The following is a 14276-nucleotide window of genomic DNA, read 5'->3' on the forward strand; positions in this document are numbered from 1 at the left end:
ACACAAAAGTACACTAAAAAAATAAGGACAAATAAACCAATAATCCTCCCTTCCACAACACGTATAAAAGTGCATTGGATGTCCATCAGCCCAAGGCCTGTTTAAAGAGGAACGTTTTCACCTGGCGCCTAAAAGTGTATAATGAAGGTGCCAACTGAACCTCCCTGGGGAGAGCATTCCACAAATAGGAAACCACCGCAGAGAAGGCCCATTCTCATGTTGCCACTCTCTGGACATGAAGAAGGGCCTCAGAGGATGATCACAGGATCCGGGTCAGTTCATATGAAGAGAGGCGGTCCTTGAGGTATTGCGGTCCTGCACTGTTTTAAGGCTTTAAATACAATCATGTATATGTTGGGTCTTCTGTGAATGGGTTCGATAAAAATTTCTTTCAACCCTACAGGGCAGCCTTTCCCACGCCTGTGTCTTCAGATCTTTGTTGGACTACAACTCCCATCATCCACGACCAGTGATGCTGCCATCAGGATGACAGGAGTTGTCTCTGCCTCCCCCCCCCCCCCGCGCTTTTTATCCTGCAGTCCTTTTGACTGTGAAACAGCCTGGTAGGCAGGAAAGAAGAGATCCTATATTCTTTCTCAGGTATATGTGGGTAATTAGCTGAGGCAGACAGTCCCTCTACATAGCCTGCACAAAAGCATGGTTTTAATGGGAAGAAATTAGCGGTGTAGATACATAATGAAACACAGTAGTCGTTTTTTATAATCTTTGTTGTAAAATTTGTCTGTGGCCTCTCCAGAGGATCAGTGGGTGGAGGAAAGGACCCATATTTACTGAGAATGACAGGCAGAGCAGTTTACAATGCAGGTTCGCTTGCCAGTTTTGTGCTGAATTGGTTAGCGTTTGTATGGAAGATTCCTCCCAATTTGGCGCAGCACTATCACTCTTTGTGAATGACTATTATGTGTGATGGGTGGGGGGGGTGGGGGTTTTTTTTTGATTAAACAGTCACACTAAACCAGAATGGGCTTGGTAGCAATAAAAGCACATAATGCTGATCGCTTGCAGATGTGTTGTGGATCGGGGGTGGGGGGGGTGGGGGGGGGCAGAGTGAATGAGAAATTACCTCTTTGTTTCCCTGCAATGACATCCTGCCTCCACAAATGTGAGAGATGTTTTGATGGGCTGAAATAATTATACTACAATGGGGTTGTCAGTGGGGAAGATTTGTAAAGCTAGATGAAGACAGGGGAGAGGTGCTTATGGCACCTTTACTCCCAAGTGCTTTGGAGAAGGGACATTTGCACTACTGTAGGAAATACCAAAAAAAAAAAAACCACCCACAAAAACAAAAACCAACTTGATAAAATCTACTGACTTAAATATACCCATCCAGTCATCAGCAAATATATTTGTTTCAGTTGCTATCTGTGATGCTAATCAGACAAACAGGTTTATCTGCTCTATCGGTGTTATAAGGCACATAAAGGTGTAGAAAGTGCTACCAGGTACAGCTCATCAAAAGTAGCAGAAGAAGAAGAGTTTGGATTTGATATCCCGCTTTATCACTACCCTAAGGAGTCTCAAAGCAGCTAACAATCTCCTTTCCCTTCCTCCCCCACAACAGACACTCTGTGAGGTGAGTGAGGCTGAGAGACTTCAGAGAGTTGTGACTAGCCCAAGGTCACCCAGCAGCTGCATGTGGAGAAGTGGGGAAGCAAACCCGGTTCACCAGATTATGAGTCTACCACTCTTAACCACTACACCACGCTGGCTCTATAAAGCAGGTTTATAAGCATCTGTCTAGCTGTTGGAACCGAGAGCTGCTCTGCACTGAGGGTAACTAAGAAGAAAAGGGAGAGATATTGAGCTGCAAAAGAGTTTTTGTTTAGCGAAGGAGGTCTTGCTGCCTTTCTTCTAAGAATACTTGGCCCACCAAGGATACCTTTCCCAGACAAACAAACACAGGGTTACGTCCCTATGTCTTCATTTAAACATCAAATCATAGTTTGAAGTTCTGGTATAAGAGCAATCTATGTTTTAAGCAAGCCAGTGTTTGCTGCCTTCAGGTGCAACAGCCAACTATGGTCAGTTTAGAAAATCTCTTCTCAGGTCCACTTTCACAGTTAATGAAAAACCAGAGATTGACATTAAGTCTGAACGGAGACTATACATCAATAGTTGAATTTATGCTGCTTCTCTATTTGCATATTTCAGTGTCATGAGGCAGCATGCAACAGCTAAGCCTGGCTTTTGAAAATCGCATAAAACAAATGAGGTAGAGAGAGCATGCCTTTCACTATCAAGTGTGGTAGAGACCCCTTACTGTGCATTTTATGCAAGTAGTCTTTCTAGGGTTGTAAAGTGTCACTTGGAACAGCGCAACTGCATCCTTCATTTGTATCTGAAAAGGTCAGAGGAAAAAAGCTAGAGGAAGAGGAAGCAAACATACATATTGATGAGAAAGAAAATAAGGTCTCAGCCCTGAAAGAGCAGGGAGGGAGCGGGGGAAGGGAGTGAATCAATAAAACTTATGCACCTGCAACTGTTACGCAGCTGTGGTGTTTACTATTTACATCCAGGGGATTGAAAGCAGATCAAATATAAAGTCAGACAAGGAATGCTGAACGGTAGATAGATATAAACACAGTAAATTCTTACTTTAGTTGTTCAAATGTCAGACAAGGACTGTGGAGACTTGGTTCAAAACTGAACTCTGCTATGAAGCTTACTGGGTTGCCTTGGGCCAATCACTCTCAGCCTAACTTACCTCACAGACTTCTGTGGGGATAAAACGGCAAGAATCCTGCCTTAAGCATCATGGGGGAAAGGTGGGATATAAATACAAAATAAATATTAATAAAGGATTATATAGGTCAAAGACAACCTTCAAATATTTGGGGGGAAGAGGAGATTATACACATATCGCTGTATATAAAAACTAATACTTCTTTAAATCCACTTCTCAGGAAACGTTCCCTGAATTCGGAAAACCTAATTAACTACGGGCCAGTTGCTAATTTCCCTTCCCTGAGCAAGGTTCTAGAGCAAATGGTCGCAGACCAAATCTAGGCACTTTGGGAAGAAACTGATTTTCTGGATCCGTTTCAATCAGGGTTTAGGCCCAGTTTTGGAACAGAAACTGCTTTGGTAGCACTGTATGATCTCAGTCGAGAGAGAGACACAAGGGAAACATGTCCCTGTTAATTCTCCTCCACCTCTCAGCGGCTTTCCATACCATCGATCATGGTATCCTTCTCAAGCGACTGTCCAAACTAGGGGTGTGTGGCACCACTTTGCGTCGTTCCCAGAGGGTGTTGCTTGGGGAATGCTTTTCAACCCCATGGAGCCTTCAATGTGGGGTTCCACAGGGCTCAATCCTATCCCCTATGTTGTTTAACATCTACATGAAACCACTGGGTGGGCTTATCCGAAGGTTTGGAGTATATTGTCAGCAGTATACTGACATCACTCAGCTCTATTTCTCCTTTACATCTGCAGATGAGGCAGTAGAAGTGCTGGACCAATGTCGTGCCTCGGTAATGGACTGGATGAGAGCCAACAAACTGAAGCTCAATCCAGATAAGACGGAGGTGGTTCCCTAGACCGGATGGGTGGGAGATCGCCTGCTCTTGATGGGGTTACACTTCCTCTGAAGGAGCAGGTTTGTCGCTTGGGGGTACTCCTGAATCCTTTGCTGTCACTCGAGGCTCAGGTGACCTCAGTGGCCCAGAGTGCCTTCCATCAGCTTCGGTTGGTTGCCCAGCTATGCCCCTATCTGGACAGGGATAGCCTAACTACTGTTGTCTATGCTCTGGTAACCTCAAAGTTAGATGGCTGCAATGCATTATACGTAGGGCTGCCTCTGAAGACAGTTCAGAAACTGCAGCTAGTGCAGAATTCAGTGGCCAGGTTGCTCACCAGAGCAAGACGGCTTGAGCATATTACAGCGCTCTTGGTCAGACTGCACTGGCTACCAATTAGTTTCCAGGCCCAATTCAAAGTGCAGGTTTTGACCTATAAAGCCTTGAACAGCTCAGGAGCACAATACCTCAAGGTATACCTCTTTCCATATGAACCTACCCAGATCCTGAGATCATCTTCTGAGGCCCTTCTTCATGTGCCTCCTCCTCGAGAGGGATGGCAACACGAGAACGGGCCTTCTCTGCAGTGGCTCCCTGTCTGTGAAATTCTCTCTCCAGGGAAGTTTGCCTGGCATCTTCATTATGCACCTTTAGGCACCAGGCAAAAATGTTCCATTTTAACCATGCCTTTGGTTGATTTGATTGACATCCTATGCCCTTTTTAAAATGGGGGGGGGGTGTTAGGGGGAGGGGTTATTGGGTTGTTGTTGTTATTTTGATTATGAATTTTGTGGTTTTATATTTTGATTTTATTCTGTAAACTGCCCTGAGACCAGGGGGTATAGTACAGTGTATAAATTCAATACATAATAATAATAATAATTTACTTCATTTTGAAAGGGATGCAAATAAAATATTGGGGTTTTTTAAGACAGACCACACAGCAGAGACTTACAGTTTAGAAGATAAGTATATTTTATAATTCAGCATTCAAAATTAACTCCTTTTAATAGGACCTTGAAGTCTGAGAGTTTCTTAGGGATATCTTACCATTCTAACCACTCAACAGATGCTACTAGAGATCCATACAAATTAAGCTGCACAAATATCAATGTTTGTGGGGGGGGGGGTTGAGGGGGAGGGAGGGAAAAAGAAAAATTTACATCTTAGAAAGGTTATTCTTCAGCTATCACAAGCCTGCTCGTTTAATGTGCAGTAACTGTTAATACTTTGCCCATTTAAATACTTCAATATTTCATTAGATTTCAAAATAGAACTCATCTGCTAAAACAGGCAGGCACATAAAACCCAAACGCTGACAGTCATGACGGGAAGAATAATGGTTACGGAAGAAACATTTGTTCCACTTGCCTTCATGTGTCTCCAATATGTGGACGGTGTCTCCTATTTGTAAAGACAGCTCGTCTGGGCCCCTGGCATCATAGTTGTAGAATGCTAGAGAGAGGGAAAAGTCAAGTTTTTAGCATCAAAAATACTGCCAAAACAAACCCACCAGCTAATTAGAAATTTTTTAAAAAAGTAACAGTTCAGTATTAGTTTGTCAGCATAGCTGAAACCACTATCTGTGTATAAGAAGCCCCTCTGGAATTTAACCAGTGTAACTGCAGGTATCACCACTTTTCATTAAAAAAAATGATCACAAAGCAATTATGGATTGAATAAGCAGCATATTCTCCCGTGTGTTCCTCCAAGAGAGGCTCATTCTATGGATCTGTCCTACCCTCTGAAATTTTGCGACGGAACACAGGATCATACAAAAAGAAAGAATGCTAAACGTATAAACTGGTCCTGTAGTATTTATTATTTACATTTTTAAAAAATGTGTATCTTACTTCTCCAACTTGTATCATGATGCTCCAGGTGACAAAGACCAACAAAAATTAAAACCACCATACAAAATGTTAAATATGAAAAACAAGTTACATAAGTTTAAATTGTCAACAAGCACTGAAAAAGGAGAAGAATGGAAGTATTTAAGAGCTGGTTGTCACAAGTACTCCAAAACAAGAACATCTGTCCTGTGCCTAAAGTCTTTAATTAAAGGACCAATCTGAAAGGAAGTTCCAGAAGCTCAACACCATAGAAGAGAAGGTTCTCTTCCACTGACCACAGCACTGATGGCAATGAGATGCAGGCCAGAGCTTCTGACAAATGTGAGTGGATATGCAGGATCATATATGAGCTGGTGTTTTGAATATTATAATTACTTATAGTTGTTTTATTGTGTATTTCTCAATATTATACAACTCTTAATGGCCAAGGCATTATAATGGTGATATTCTTATCTGCAAGTGTGATGTTCTATTGTCACATTTAGTACTGTTATTTATTGTTTTGTAAACCACTTTGGGATACACTTCAATGGAAAGCAGCACAGAAACTCAATCAGTCAAAATGGTGTAACATTTGATACGTGCCCTAGAAAGGCCGTGATTGGAGCAGACAGGGTGCAAAGAGGAGAAAATGGGAGTTTTTAAAAATCTAAAACAGTTTTCTTTTTGTCCACACACGCTTCCTCGGGAACAGGTGCTGTTGGTGTGTCAACCTAAGCTGTGCAAGAGCATTTCTCTGTTGCTCATTTGATTGAAGAGCTCTTACCGTACTAGGCAAATTACAAGATTTCTAAATGTTGCTGTTTTCCTTAAATAACCAATGATTGTTTTGCCATTTCTCTTTCCACCTTGTTGTGCATTCTATAATCTGCTACTTTTTATTTGTACTCAGTGGGCCATAAGTAAAATAATATTGGAGCATGCCTAGCCACAGCTATCACATCCTTACTGCTTAAGAGTAGAGCAGAATCTAGGAGCACTCTAAAGCTATGAACCTAATTAATTCAGAAGGAATGTAAGTCCATCCAAAAGAGGGTGCCACCTAATCTAAGGATCAGCAGCCCTGTTGACCAGAAACACTTCTGTCTTCTGTCTATTGTCTCAACCTGGTAGTTTACATTGAGATGTAAATACTGACATCAAGCATCAGTTCATACTGGCTTGCTACGCGAGACACAACCAATAATAAACAGTTGTTCCACCCAATTAAACAGATTCAACTTTATTTATTAAATAGAATATCCAAAGAGAAATTAAAGAACAAACAAGATTCATGAGTCTGCTCTTCGAAAAGGAAAGACCAAAAATACCCAGTAGATTTGAAACCATATAATGGACAGCTTTTGACAGCATTCATCTTCATATCGTTAACAGTGTTTTGGTTTTATATATATGTATATATAAAGCTACATCAGCATTTTCTTCTAGTCGTTCTCTTTCGTTCTCTTATATTCTCACAGAATTTCATGAGAAGTGTGGCCTTGCCAACACAGCTCTAAATTAACATTTGAAATGGCACTATCTTTCTTTAAGAAAAAAGAAAATAACACCCACTCTTCTTGGGACATGTATAGGAGACACACAAATTGCTACAGATGCATTTTTCAACTGACTCACTTCCTTGTTTACACACACTTTACTGCAAATTTCAGAACACAGATATTTGCAAGAAACAGCCTAAAAGTTTGTGTGCTGGAGAAGAGAAGGGGGAAATAGGAGACATCAGCACTATATTAGAGGAGCTGGGAAACTGTGGGGTGGGAGATTTAAATGCTGCAATAGAATCAACATAAAAATAAAACTGCTAACTGATCTACGATGCAATTCTATACAAACGTAGTAAGCCCCACTGGTACTTATTTCCATAATGTGTATAGAAAGGTTGCAGCCCTAGTTTCCCATATACTACAGCAATTCATATTGTAAACCAAGAATCTTTAACTTATGACCCTCCAGATGTTGTTCAACTCCCATCAGCCTCAGCTAGAATGGCCAATGCTACAATTGGAAATTGCAGAGTTTAGAGAAAATGAAGGATAAGGTGCGAGACTGGTTACATTATGCTCAGATTAAAGAAGTTTTTAAAAATGATAAAAAGTTAGGGTTCCAGGTGGAGAAATCGAAGTTAGAAACTGAATTGTTAGAACCAAAGACTAAGGTATTATCTAGAATGTATAACTTGCTGTTAAAATGGAATACACAAGACGAAATGGTTAAATCGGCTATGATAAAATGGGCACAGGACATTGGGCATAACATCATGTTTGAGGACTGGGAAAGGTTGTGGACCACTGGGCTGAACTTCACCGCATGTAATGCTCTGAAGGAAAATGTAATGAAAATGATATATAGATGGTACATGACCCCAGTTAAACTTGCCAAAATATACCATTCGTCTGATAATAAATGTTGGAAATGTAAAGAAAACGAAGGAACATTCTTTCACCTCTGGTGGACATGCCCTAAGGTGAAGGTATTCTGGGAAATGATATATAATGAGCTGAAAAAGGTATTTAAGTATACCTTCACTAAGAAACCAGAGGCCTTCCTTCTGGGTATTGTCGGCCAGAAGGTGTTAAAGAAGGACCGAACATTCTTTATGTATGCAACAACGGCAGCAAGGATACTCATCGCAAAAAAATGGAAAACTCAAGATCTACCCACACTGGAAGAGTGGCAGATGCAACTGATGGACTATATGCAACTGGCCGAGATGACTGGCAGAATCCGTGACCTGGGAGAAGAGAAGATGGAGGAAGACTGGGAGAAATTCAAGAAGTATCTACAAAAACATTGTAATTTGGTTGAATGTTAAGAAGGATGCTAGATTATAAAAAATTGGCCACCACTAAATTAGATTTGAAATTTGATGATAAGTGAGACTAAAGAAAATATAAAACTTTTTGGAAGAAGTGCTAGATTATATTTGAATGTGTGGACATGAGATTGTAAACAAGTTGATAATTTGTTTGGAAAAAACTTTTAACGATGTAAATGGGAGCGGGAGACGCGAGGGAGTCCAAAGAAGTCATGAAATTATGTCTGTGATAGAAGTAAGATTGTTTATTATTTGTGCATTTATATTTAAAAACTTTAATAAATATTTATAAAAAAAAAAAAATAGAATGGCCAATGCTATAGGCTGATGGGAGCTGTAGTCCCGCATCATCGGGGGGGGGGCAGGTCACAGGTTAGCCACCACTGATACAAACCATGTAAACTTTGCACATAGTTTACATGTGCACATTGTACTTCCACTGCAATTAAAATCGTTAGAAGTAATTATTTTTAGTATTAAAGACAATATCTTTTTCTCCCTTTGGAAATAAAGAAACCTAATATTAAAATACAGCATTCAAAGAAAAAAAAACATACTGTAATGGCTCTTCAGCAGTTATTCTAAAACATAAAAAATAAAAGTAAGTGTTCTGTCACTTCTGGAAGAAGAGAACAATAACACTGGATATAACCTAACCCAAGGTTTCCCATGGGACGCAGGTGGTGCTGTGGGTTAAACCACAGAGCCCAGGGCTTGCCGATCAGAAGGTCGGCGGTTCGAATCCCCATGATGGGGTGAGCTCCCATTGCTTGGTCCCTGCTCCTGCCCACCTAGCAGTTTGAAAGCATGTCAAAGTGCAAGTAGATAAATAGGTACCGCTCCAGCGGGAAGGTAAACAGCGTTTCCGTGCGCTGCTCTGGTTCGCCAGAAGTGGCTTAGTCATGCTGGTCACATGACCCAGAAGCTGTACGCCGGCTCCCTCGACCAATAAAGCGAGAAGAGCGCCGCAACCCCAGAGTCGGCCACGACTGGACCTACTGGTCAGGGGTCCCTTTACCTTTAAGGTTTCCCATACTTGGGTTTCCAGCAGTTTTTGGACTACAGCTTCTATCATTCCTAGATAGCTGGACCAGTGGTCAAGGATGGTGGGAATTGTAGTCCAAAAGCTGCTGGAGACCCAAGTTTGGGAAACCCTGATCTAACAGTTAAGAAATTCTGTGCTTGGAGGCACAATACAGACCAATCTTTGGCCAAATTTATTTGACAAAGCACTTGAAAGGGGAGATTAATAACAGCCTCTCTCTGCTGACTGCTTATTTTATTTATGTTTAAAAATTATAGACTGTTTTTCACTAGTTTGTTTTAATGAAATGACAGGCCATCTGTGTTTTTTAAAAATTCATTACCATACTACTGTATAAATGTGACTTACAGGGCAATCCTAAACATGTCTACTCATCAGAGGCAAGTCTCACTTTCAGTGGGTCTTTCTCCCAACAAAGCATGCCCAGGAATGTAGCTTTGGTTCTTTCTACTCTTAGCCATAGATACAACAACGAAGGACCAATGGAAGAGGGAATTCAGATGTATTTATAGTCCATACATAAACTCTGCTTCTGAGTTCACAGGTTTGGTACCACCAATTTATCCAAAAATAAACTCATGTGATATAAATATATGGAGTCGCCCACAAGCCTTTCATTTCCAAATCACAGCCCACTACTAAGTAACATATAATAAAGGCAGCAGAGCAGAAGCAAATTGCACTGGCCTGTAGAACAGCGCTACTCAAAATGTTGGCCCGCAAACCAGTGCTAGCCAATGAGCTGCCAGTTCACAGTGACTCCACCACAACCCAGGTTGGGTGGGATGCTTGAGGGACCAAACACGGTACCAGTCCCTGGCACATGGGGCAGGGGGAGGAATTGCCAGCCCACAACATCAGATAGTTGGAGAAGCACTGCTGCAGAGCACAAAACTAGAACTCCCAAGCCCACATATAACTGTCTCCGATTCTGATTCAACACTCAATCTACAAGATTATGAGAAAGAATGCTAGTAAGTTCATGGCAGTTTGATGCAGACACTCATTACAGCACTTTGCTCTTCTGACAGACAACTCCTTAAATACAATAAACCAAACAGCAATCAGATCGGAGCTGTCAGTCACTTTCCGTGCTGAACTCTTGATAAATTAGGAACATTGATCTAAGGAACTCTGCAATGGGATTTTAATTAAAAGTCTTTTTAAAAGCCAACTTGTGAGAGATATGACTGGGAACATACAAAGCTCAGCAAAGTTGTTTTTGGTTTTTTGGCTTTTTGGTTTTTACTTGAAGCAGTCCCAAAAGAGAGAATAAAGCAGAAAATCTAATTCTCTTTGGTAAGGGAAATTGCAACTGCAACCATTTATAAGAGCAGCGCTGATTTATAATAAAGGTATAAACTCCATGTAATCTAAAGCACACTGTAAAGAACCCATGCAAAAGCCTACCCCAAATACGGGGGGGGGGGGGGCTTGCACAGAAAGCTGTATCTGGAGGTGAGTCTGATTTGATATTTTTAATAATCATAATCATAAGGTTGTTTTACAGCAGAAATATTTGTTGAATTTCTTTTGAGTATTTTGTACCCCACTCCAGTCTCCAAAGAGGCTCCCAGATTGCGAAGTGTTGGGGTTTTTTTAAAAGAAAAACCAACAACATGGAAAACATTAAAAAGCGAACAACAATAAATAAGAACAGCACAACTTTAGCATGTTCAATATTAAAAACAAGCAGAGATCAAGAACAAAGCAGGAGATATAAAAAGCCTAGGCAAATGAAAATGTCTTAAACAGACTCCAAAAAGATTTGGGGGCAGCATCCTAGAGCCAGGTAGCCACAGTTTAAAAGATCCTATCTCTTAGTACTAGTGACGTGCCTCACCTTAATGGCAAGGAAATCCAGAGGAAGATCCTAACGTTCAGGCAGTTCCAACTGGAATTGGCAATCCTTCAGTTAACCTCCCATTTTTAACTTATCCTACAACCTTAGGAAGCACTAGAAATAGCCTCTGTGCCAGAGATGGAATGCTAGCAAATAGTCCCTGAGGGACCCAACATAGGATAGCAAGCCTAAAGAGGACCCCCAAGTTGGTTGGTTTTTAAAATCACAATGAAGGAACTCTTTGGAGACTCATAAGCCAGTGACACAGGTATCTTCTGGCACTTCACATTTCTTTAACTTGTTTATGAGTAAGTCATGTGAGACAATGTGATATTGGAATCTAGGTATGTTACAGCTGCAGTGTTTCTCCCCCACACACACACCCTTTCACTCAAGTATCTTATGTATACGTCAGAGCCTTCCAAACTGTGTGTCGTGACACGTTAGTTTGTTGGCTGTAGTGTGTAGGTGTGTCACACGAACGATCCCGACACTCCTTCCGGAGCTGGAAAGGGGTTAGTTTAACCTCCACTTTGCTAGTAAAACTGAATAACTGTGTCGCAAAATGATGCATGTCTAGAAAGTGTGTCACCAACATGAAAAGTCCAGAAAACTATGGTATACGCCTAGTTTTTTCTTCTTCTGTAGTTTATTGCAATCATTCATAGCACAAATAATAAGACAGCGGTTCAAATGCATTTTCATTATGTGACATGTGAAAGCAGCCAGACATATTTGCTCCATTAATACCCTTTCTGGTATTGGTATGGATGCTAGATTGAATGACGTATAGTTCTTCAGATTAAAGAGATAATGGTTAATGGGTGAACCAAGTATGAGACTAAGATCATTGCTTACACTATACTATACTACACTAGCTCTCTCGGGCTTATCAAGTTAATTGAACTCATTTGTCTTGTTAAATTGTCCCTTCCCTTTTGGGAATTACATGAATTAACGTAAACATACCACACACTGTCCACAAATGAAGAGCAAGAGGAAATATAAGGCATCAGAGTTTGTTGGTCCTAGACAAGGGACAAGATTCTCCCTGATATTCCAGCATTCACCCCTGAAGAATCAGAGCAGTACCCAAGATCTTAATGAAATGAAAGCATTTCCAAAGTTGAGCAATATTTCTACTGATAATAGTCATCCACATACAGGTTCTAAAACCACAGTGAACAACAGTTAACAAGCCTCTAGCTTTCTGCTGAAATTATAAAACAACATGTTGTGTTCAAATCGCTCCTCACCATTTTTAGAAATCTTTTCATATGCCTGAATGTCATTCTGTGCTACAGAAGCTATGGGAATTGAGTATTTATCACATCACTCCAAGTTGTGCCTCCTCCAGCTCATTATGCTTTCTTTGTGGTCCTGCTTATTTTAACAATCCAGTAGAGATAAGCCATGGGGCTTACAAATGAAATGAAAGAACAAGAAGCTTTCACACACAAACAGGCATCTCCCAATACATGAAAATTCAGCACAATATTGCTCCTGATTAAGAAGATACGATGTCACTGCAAACTTGTGGAGCAATTTATTGCATGCCATACAGTGTGATGTCTTAAAACAAACAAAGATTAAATCGTAATTATTTCTTTAAAAGTTGAAAGGCGGATTATAAATCCATTAAATAACATGAACAAACAAAAAGCAAGCATCCTCCTTATGAATCTTTAAAAGTTGAACTGATATGTTCAGTCTTTGTTTGGGGTGGTCTAAACACAACATAGAATTAGGTTTTTTTTCCAAAGAAAAGGACTTGTTTTTTTCAATAATCACATTAATCCAATACACACGCAGCACAGGACAGTAACCACAGCAAGATCTTATCTCTAGTACAGCATGTAATCAAATTCTGTTCCACACAATTTCATAAGGGTAGCAAAAAGAATGGCTACAAGCCTGAATGAATTTATAAAAAGGCCACCAACTTCCTTTATTCGGAGGGTGTCCTGTTCCACAGCTCCAAGACCAGTGGTGGGTGCACTGCCAAATAGAATGACTGTCCATAGAATGACATTCCGAACAACACAAACAGCAGCAGCAAGCAGCCCAGCTCTTTCAGGCACAAACTTTAAAAACTGAATGGTGTTGACAACACAGCAGGTGCAAGACACAGGTGACAAGATCGGAACAAGAAATCAATACACCTTGCTAAAGGCTTATCTCAGCCACTCACTGCCAAATTGACACTCTAAATGGGTTTGCACTTGTGTGACCACTAGAATTGGATTCAACAGTAGTCAATGATGCCTGAAATCAGTGAAAGTGGATAGGTCAATGTCAAGCTAGATATGCTTTGAGTCACAACCACCACAATAAAAACATGAGTGTGTGTGTGTGTGTGTGAGAGAGAGAGAGAGAGAGAGACTGGGTTATTTGTAATTTTCCATTATACAGAACATCTAGTATGTTAGATAAGTTGTATATTCTTGCACCAGCTGAATTCGCATAATTTCTCTTCATGTCCACTGGTTTCTGCTTTCTAGACATCACCTGTACCGTGACAAATGGGTATAACAAATAATGCAAAAAATAATGGGTTTTAGGGGAATTGAAATGGGGTGCTTCCAAATTATGTTAAAAGCAGTCAGGCTCAAAAGGCCAGTACTAACAGATAAATAAAATAAAAATATTGATGAAAACTAAGGAGTGGGGTGGTCTTCAGATAGCTGTCTTCAAATACCTGAAGGGCCACTGCACAAAAGAAGGAGCAGGCTTATTCTATGTTGCTTGAGAGGGCAGAGCTGGAATGAATGGATGGAAATTGTAAAGAGGCAGATTTTGGTTGAAAGCTGACAGAAACTTCCTAAAGTACAAGGTGCCTGACAGCCAAACAGACAGTACTGGAAGATGTTGGGTTCTTCTTCCCTGGAAGTAGAGCTTAGAAGATCCCTGCACTGAGCAAAAGGATGACCTAGATCAGGGGTCTGCAACCTTTAAGACAAAAAGAGCCACTTGGACCCGTTTCCGAAGGAAAAAAACTGGGAGCCGCAAAACTCATCGTTATAAAAATAACTTTTTTGTCACTTTTAAAAATTATTTCTTCGTTTGACCCCTCAGATTTACTCCTCCTCATAGAAATAAACGTTAAATTAACAAGTTACCTTTGTGTGTGTGTGTGTGTTCTTCACTCCCCTTCAAAACAGTGACCAGCGTACAT

At 40.6% G+C, this 14276-nt stretch overlaps 1 protein-coding gene across 4 annotated transcripts in view; it reads right to left on the reverse strand.

Annotated features, from left to right (window-relative positions):
- DOCK1 (dedicator of cytokinesis 1) overlaps window positions 1-14276 on the reverse strand; it is a 376896-nt gene that overhangs the window by 314792 nt on the left and 47828 nt on the right. For all 4 annotated transcript variants that reach the window (XM_081863133.1, XM_081863131.1, XM_081863134.1 and 1 more), the window contains exon 2: window positions 4914-4997. In XM_081863133.1, the coding sequence (XP_081719259.1) occupies window positions 4914-4997 (84 nt within the window). The remainder of the gene's footprint in view (window positions 1-4913; window positions 4998-14276) is intronic.

This window comes from Podarcis erhardii (assembly GCF_964252035.2).
Source record: "Podarcis erhardii genome assembly, chromosome: 5".
In the NCBI taxonomy this organism is placed as follows: Eukaryota; Metazoa; Chordata; class Lepidosauria; order Squamata; family Lacertidae; genus Podarcis; species Podarcis erhardii.